Source organism: Gossypium hirsutum, chromosome D08 (assembly GCF_007990345.1).
Source record: "Gossypium hirsutum isolate 1008001.06 chromosome D08, Gossypium_hirsutum_v2.1, whole genome shotgun sequence".
NCBI classification, from domain to species: Eukaryota; Viridiplantae; Streptophyta; class Magnoliopsida; order Malvales; family Malvaceae; genus Gossypium; species Gossypium hirsutum.
The window spans coordinates 60,715,030-60,723,161 of NC_053444.1; the positions used below are offsets into that span (position 1 = coordinate 60,715,030).

The window sequence follows — 8,132 nt, forward strand, 5'->3', positions numbered from 1 at the left end:
GGGAGATTCCAGTGCCGGGGCCTGTGGCGGTTCCAGGTATTTCCCTTCTCCTTTTATTCTTTTCTCCTTTCTTTATATTAATATTTAAAAAAGATTTGTAAAAGAAAAATGAAAAATAAAAAAATAAAAAAAATAGATAGATTGGAAAAACGAAAGCAACCTGTTCTTTTTTATTTCAAATGTTCGTGAAAAAAAAACCAGAAGAAGAAATTACAGTGCTCATATTCAGCTTTTATAGCCGATTTTAAAACCCCTAAATCTCTATCTTTGTCGTTTTGCGATTTGGATTGTCTGTTTGTTGTTTTTTGCTTTGTTGGTTTCTCTTTGCAAGTGTCAGAGGCGTGCAGCGCAAGTGGTGGTGACAGGCGGCGGCAGAGGCTAAGAGACCTAGGTGCGGCGCACCTAGGGTTAGGGGGCTATGGTTTTTTGAAAAATGTTTAAACATTTTGGGCCATTGGGCCGGCTAGGGTTTTTTAAAATTTTGGGTTTGGGCTATTTGGGCCCATTGTAAATGGACTGGCATTCTAAATGGGTTTAAATTTCTGCTTGATTTTGGTTTAGGTCATATTGGGCCCCGGGCAAAAATGGGCCATTACATTAACATTTTTAAGTGATTTAGTCTTCTTTTATGTATTTCTTTCTTTCTTTTATTTTTCTGGAATAAAGAATATATAATATATAATATTAGGTGATATGTTATTAATATAATATATCTAAATAAATATAAATATATGAGAAAGGAATAAATATAGAAATATACATATGTGCGACGAACCAAAATTAAGAAGGATTGGAATAGGAATTTTTCCATAAGAGTGGACTTTGGGTTTGGCTATTGGGCCTTTAAGCAAGCGACAATATTAATACTTAATAATTACTAAAACTCCAAAAATAATTATTAGCTCCAAAATTAAAATTTTTCAATATGAAATTCGCTTTCCTGTAAAATTTTAGTATTTTCTCTAGGTATTGTTCTTCCTTTTGTATTAAAATAATTTATTAAATCGTGAGGGATACATCGAATAATGGAACAATGTCTAACACATTTCATGTTTAGCCTTTACATTTTTCACTTTTCCATAAAATTTCCTAAAGAGCATTTATTGTGACTTACTTCTTTTTTCTTTTAGAAAGTGATGTATAAATTCTCCAATAATCTTAAGGATATTTTAGGATATTGTTCCTACTATTGATTTTGTAAATACCCGTATTCTTGCTGCTACTGTAGATGCTTCCCATGTTGTCAACGTTACTACAATGATAATGCTCCTTACTGTATTCATATTTTAACTTGGTGGAACACAACACAAAAGCATGTATGCAAAAACATGGTTCCAAGTCCAAAACTAATACCCCTAACTTTGAGAAAAATGAAACCGCTTTGCCTATGCCAAATTGAGCCATCATGCATATCAATTTAAAAATCAAAAGAGAAAAAATGACAATCTTGCTAAGCAAAATATCAATTTGGTTGAAATAGATATCATAATTATTGTGGTAATTTCTCAAATTAATATTATGATTAATGCGGAAAAGTAAGCGACAGGCTGTAGTGCCATTAGACACAATTGTGGCAATCAAAATGCATTTACTATTACTCAAGCTTACATGTGAAAGAATCTTAGCCTTAAATGAGGTACTTCATGTTCTTAATATTAGAACCAATTTAGTTTCTGTTAAATTATTGAAAAAAGTGAAAGTATAAGATGGTAATGATAAAAAAATTGTGGAAAAGGATGATCGTAACTATGAACTATTGTAGCATTCAAAATAGTATATCTAAGATAAATACGAGAGCTTCAAGTCATTCAATTCAATCTTTACAAAATAGAGAATACAATTTGTATAAAGTTGATTGAATCCTTAATGATTTGTTTCTCCATTAGAACGATGTTCATAAATGAGCCGACATCCCAATTGTTTTGATTCATCAACAATAAATATATCAAGTTATAATTATAGAGGTACAATGATAATTAGTTGTAACTATGATCAGAGGGAAAATAAGTAATAACAAGAGTGCTATTCAAAATTTAAACAAAATAATAAAATAAAAAGGGATTATTTCTCAACAAGGCCGTAGCTTTAAATTTAATTATTTTACAAAAATATCATATTTAAGATTACATTTATTGATACATGATTAGGGTTTGAATCAATGAAGTAATTTCCTTCCCTCAATTTGAAAAAAAAATATTTACAAATTCACAATAAAATATACATTAATTTACAATTAAATAAAGAGTAAATAATTAATACATAATTTGTGGTGTTTTTTAAATTTGTGAGTGTAATATCTAATTGATTAATAATTTCTTTAAATAAAAGGGTATTTTGGAGAAAGCGGTTAAAAGGGTTTGGGGGCAGTTTTGTCTCTGCGTTTTCGCTTATTATTTAAGAGGACCTCTTTCTCTCCTCAACCTTTTATCAAAGGACAGTAATCTAAACGGAAATTGAAGCCGAAAGCTCGTTGAAAGCCCATACCAACTACCAAGGTTATTTCTTCCTTTTTGCTGTCTTCGATTCCTTTTTGCTCTCATTCTCTCCTCAACCTTTTTGCTTTTTAATGAACCAAATTCCATTGAAAACTGTCAATCTCGAGTTTGATTGTCAAAGTCAGGTTTCTTTATGGATGCACCTGTTACTTATATTATGGAATCAAAGATTGGGTTGCTAGATTTTGATCCGAATTCGATATAGGTTTGGAAAGATTCAGCGATTTGAAGTGTTTTAACTCGAAATTAGAGTTAGATAGAAAACCTCAAAAGCTGGGAAAAGTAAAGCAACATTCTTAAGATAAACTGTAACCATATACTAAATTAAAGTTTGGATTTTGGAATCTAATCTCTGTTTTTTTATTGTGAAATGAATCTTTCTTATTGGGTTATGATATCTTAAATCATTGTTAACTCTGGAACACACAAGATTGGAATTTTGTTGAATTTCTGATCATGGAGCTGTTAGGTTTCTTAATTTAAGAGTAGGCATTTTGGGTAGTTATATTGACAAGCTTTTCTGGTTTTCAGCTTTGATTTTTCTTTCTTTTTTGTCTCTGGGATTTGAGAGTTGTGAAGGTTAAGAAGGTCTTGAGTGATGGCATTACAAGAGAAGTTAGATAGATTTAAACAGCAGCAGGAGAAGTGTCAGTCGATGCTCTCCAACATTGCAGCAAAATCAGCATCTTCTAGGTCCACACCAAAACCTGCACCTGCGGCCGCCTCCCCCTTTCCCAGTGCAAGACCGTCTGCTCCTGTCAAATTCTCAAATGATACCGAGAGGCTTCAGCACATTAACAGCATTCGAAAAGCTCCTGTTGGAGCTCAAATGAAGCGTGTTATTGACATTCTGTTTCAGGTACTTTTAGCCCATTTTAATCTTTATAGTTCATGCACTCAATGCAAATAATTCAAGAACCATACCTTGTTAACATTTGTAAATGATTTTTAGTGTTGCAAGTTTCATTGCTAAAGTGATGGTTTGCTAGCTCAGAGGATGAATCTATTATGAAGCAAAATTGCTTTTATTGAGAAATTGATGGCAATGTGCATACAAATACAGGATAAAGGAGAAATCTTCTTGTTGCTTATGTGCCTACTTTAGTCTTCAAACTTTTCTAGCCCCGGAGCCTGACTAGCATGTGCTATCTGCTCCTATTTGCTATTGTTATTCTCATTCCATTGAGTTTGTATTGGGATAGTTTTACCGTGCATTTCTGATATGGTAATGCAAGTAAAGTTAAATAATGTTTTAGCAATTTTTTAGGGTAGCGGATACAAGTGATTTTGGGGTTAGAACTTGGGATAGCATCTAGTAGGTCCTGCAGTAGAGCACTGTTGTATTCTTTTGTAACCTTTTTGAGTTGGAAATGGTAGGTTTGCTTTGCTATATTTGGAAATATCATTTCAAATGTCTAGTAAGGGAGCTCAGGTGTGGATTTTTACTTTATTATTAATTTCATCAAGTAGTTATATTGGGTTTTACTTCAGAGAATGATGGGAGACTAGAGATATAAATCATTTGCACTTCGTGGGTTATTGAATAACTTCTAGTTGTTGTTACCATGGACTTTTTACATCTTTGTTTCTGCTGGCACCACTATCAGATTATTGAACAGACAATAATGCTTTGTAAGGGGCTGAAATTATTAACGATCTAAAAGCTGTAAAATATGTATTCATGGTTGCAGACAAGGCAAGCTTTCACACCAGAGCAGATCAATGAAGCATGTTATGTTGATGTGAATGGGAACAAAGATGTCTTTGAGGGCTTGAGGAAAAACCCAAAAGTGAACTATGATGGAAAGCGCTTCTCTTACAAGGTTACATTTACTTTGTTGCTGTTGTGACCTTCGATAGATTTATTCTTTTTTATTTCAGCATTTATTTCACAATATGCAATTACGCATTGTCCCTATTGTCTAGTCTCCTTCATAAATATTGCAATTTTGTATAATTTATCCTTACAGGCTAAGCATGACGTTAAAAACAAGAATGAACTTCTTGTCTTGATTCGGAAATATATTGAAGGCATTGCTGTTATTGATCTCAGGGATGCATACCCGAATGTGATGGAGGACTTGCAGGTATACTTGTGTTGCAGATTTTCCTTCACTCTACTTACTCCTATGTCCCCATATAATTTCTGTAATAGGTCTTGACTTAGCTTTCAGTTTACATATTTCTATTGAAGCCTTTAGTACCTAAATTCTTTACTAAATTTCTTTTGGTTCTTTATTTCTTTTTCTAACAATTAAATGTCATAAAAGCAAAGAGTGCAACACCTTAGTTTTGCTCACAGATGATTAATATTTGTGCATAAAGTGGGAGATCTTGGGAGCTGTTCTGCACATAACATTGAATTGGAAGATTTAAGTTTTGAAATCCCAGCTTGTGCGTTTGGGTGGAAAAGCACTTTTGACTCCAAAAGCCAATTGTTTTCCATTGCTTTTGCGGTTGAAAAGTGCTTTTCGAACCCCAAACGCAATGGAGAACGGGGGCTTAGTAAGCATTATTGATAAAATTCTCAATGAAACTATGCTTGGATAAGTTGGTGTGGACTATCAGTTGCTAATTTCCTTGTAAAAGGGAAACTGACTTCAGAGTCGGTTTTTAGGAGATTTTCGTGACAGTTTCATTTATTATCATTGTAAATTATTCTAATGGCTTCTATTCTATTGCTTTCATTTTGCCTGTGTTGTTTTGGCCTTTAAGGGAGGGAGGGAGGGAGGGAGGGAGGGGAACTTTTTTCTCACAAATCTACTTGTTCAGTTCTTAATCTTTTATATATTAAATTAGAAGTTACACATAGGCACAAAATTCATTTAAATAGTGCTGGTAAGTTAATATGTCTGTTGCAATGGCTGTTGATATAGTTGTTCTCTTTGTAGGGTCTGAAAGCTGCAGGTCAGATTTGGCTGCTATCAAATTTTGATTCTCAGGAGGACATTGCCTTCCCAAATGATCCCAGGGTGCCTATTAAGGTTGATGATGACCTTAAAGAGCTATTTCGGTCTATTGAATTGCCACGAGACATGCTCGACATCGAAAAAGATCTCCAAAAGAATGGCATGAAACCTGCTACTAACACAGCAAAAAGGAGGGCTGCTGCACAAGTCCAAGGAATTACCTCCAAACCCAAACCCAGACAGAAAAACAAAGAGTTCTCCAAGAAGGCCAAGCTAACCAATGCACATCTTCCAGAACTTTTCCAGAGTCTTAAAAATTCTTGAAGTTAGTTGCAGATCTCATACGACCTCGATGGGCTGCTGGCCACCACCATATTTATTAAGGTTATCACTGACGATGAATAAGATAATTTCTCATTATATAGAACAAGGTATTATAAGGGTTCTGGCCATGACTTACGGTTAAACCCATATAATCCTACAAACTCATTCGGTGCTATATATAACTCGGTACTCCAACAATCACCATGCTTCCATCAATGCTATATGCTATTGGGTAGACTTACAATGCCCTACTAAATTGAATGTTGGATATATATGTAGACCAAGCAATGAAAATCCTTTTTTCTTTCCCTTGTATGTATGTAGCAACAATATTGGTCGAATTGTTAAATTGTAACAATAGCAACAGTTGCTACATTTTCTTGTTGTTTGATTTGTATGCTTTGAAACTTTGAACCCAAAATTTCTAGAATGGAAAGCCTACTGGTAGCACGTTATTGCAGTAGGACATGCACTTTATTATACCTGGAAGCAGTTCTGTATCCACTGAAAATCTGGTAGTAATTTAAGTTCGGATCAGATACAAGTGGGCGAGTTGTATGCCTCAGCATGTTGGTACATCTATTTCAAAGTGCGAGTTGTATGCCTCGGCATGTTGATACATCTATTTCAAAGTAGTGATGATAGTTTAGGGTAATATCCGGGGGTTCGTTTCTACTCATATTTAAAGTTGTCTGCTTAATCTTATGACTCATCCCTTGCCCATTGGTCAATGAGTGACCATTCAACTTCGCTTCTCTGTATAATTTTAAAACCCCAGGAAAGTTGTGCTTCAAGACAAGCTTTAAATGCTTTCATTTCGGAGATTAATCTTCTTGTTCCAGTCAAAATAGTTCGTGACAGGACATCATGGGAGCAGGTACTTTATGCGTCTCTTTCTTCAACAATTATCTTATTTATGAAAACACTTCAGTTAGACAATTCAATCTGATTACTCTTATTTATGGATATAAAATTTTCATAAAATGTTACATAAACTATACTCATTTTTTTTAAAATTGGTACTTAAATATTTCTTTTGTCACAAGTGGTACTTATAGTATATTCCGTTATTCAAAGTGGTACTTAAACAATACCTTTTTTCTCAAGTAGTACCTAAATTATATTTTGTTATCTAAATTACTTTAGTTGTTAAAAGAATCTCTTAGCTAATTATTTTGTGATAACTAAAAAAAACCAAAAAAAAAGTCGAATATTAGTTTCCTTTTTTTTTAAATTTAGAAAATGTTCATCTATTTGTTCGTCACCCAAGAACTTTGATAACAGAAAATTTGAGAATCTGTTGAAAACCTCGTCTAAATCCTGTTTTTGATGACAAAACTCAGATTCCAATTACTTTCTTTTTCATTTTTAAACCTAGATTTCGATTCTTTTCTCATGCCAATTCAAAATCTAAGTATTATTTTTTAAAAAATAAATTTCATCCTTTTTTATTAATAAAAAATCATATAAAGCATGAAAATCAATAACGTTTTCGAACTTTTTTTTTGTCACCTAACCATTAAGTGGCCAACAATGGCATTTTTTTAGTTGGTATAATGACAATTTTAGTCATCAAATTTTATATTTTAAGTCTATTTGACTCTAATTCTATATAAATGATAAAAATAAAAATTCTTTTTAAAAAAATAAAAAAGTATACAAAATATAAAAATACATAGAAAATTTTAAAAAATAAAATGAAAAAAGATTAAATTTTCAAGAATAGTTAAAGTGAAAAATTAAGGAAAATGATGTAAAAAAAATATTCAAAATCGATTTGGGTTTTGAAAATTAATTTAAATGATTTTAAATTTTGAAATGAGTTTGAAAAAGAAAATGTTGTGTTTATTTTGTATTTTTATTTGTCTAAAAAATGGTATCAGAGTTAGTTTCACAAGCCTTTGTAATATTAGTTTTGGAAGTTCTTTAATAACATGAAACTCGACTTGAAGATATTACTAGTTTGGTTTTGTTCTATTTTTAATTTGTTATCAGATTTTATTTAATGACCATTTTCATTCTTATGTCTCCATATTGAACAATCTTGAGCTTTGCTATAATAGAATCTTGAGTTTTCTTGAATGATCTTTAGTTTTATTATTATTGTTATTATATTTAACCTTTATACCATATGAATATTATGTTAAGAGATTAAAATTAATTTATTCTTTTTTTATTATCTATTTTCATGATTTATTGGTAATCTTGAAGAATTGTTTGCAATAATCAGAAAATAACATGAATTTTTATATGAACTTTTCTAATTTTTTTAAAAAAATACTTCTGAGTTTTTTTAAATAACTTTTATGTAGAATTAGGGTTAAATAAATAAAATGTATAAAAGTTGAGTGCTAAATTATTACTATATCCTCTAAAAAGGTGCCATTGTTAGCCACATAACAAT

General features: G+C 31.9%; 1 protein-coding gene across 1 annotated transcript; it reads left to right on the forward strand.

The window, feature by feature from the left end:
- The first annotated feature begins 2,370 nt into the window (after positions 1–2,370).
- On the forward strand, positions 2,371–6,208 carry LOC107930064 (general transcription factor IIE subunit 2). The gene is made up of 5 exons (XM_016861624.2): positions 2,371–2,495; positions 3,027–3,354; positions 4,187–4,318; positions 4,466–4,582; positions 5,387–6,208. Exons 2-5 carry the CDS (start codon positions 3,094–3,096, stop codon positions 5,726–5,728), a joined length of 852 nt encoding a protein of 283 aa, XP_016717113.1. The 5' UTR covers positions 2,371–2,495; positions 3,027–3,093; the 3' UTR covers positions 5,729–6,208.
- The last annotated feature ends 1,924 nt before the right edge of the window (positions 6,209–8,132 follow it).

Excerpts from the sequence above, each read along its gene's own strand:
- LOC107930064 (XM_016861624.2), top strand. The coding sequence starts at position 3,094 with ATGGCATTACAAGAGAAGTTAGATAGATTTAAACAGCAGCAGGAGAAG. Across the intron at positions 3,355-4,186 it reads TTATTGACATTCTGTTTCAG|ACAAGGCAAGCTTTCACACC; the intron begins GTACTTTTAGCC and ends TCATGGTTGCAG. Across the intron at positions 4,583-5,386 it reads ATGTGATGGAGGACTTGCAG|GGTCTGAAAGCTGCAGGTCA; the intron begins GTATACTTGTGT and ends TTCTCTTTGTAG.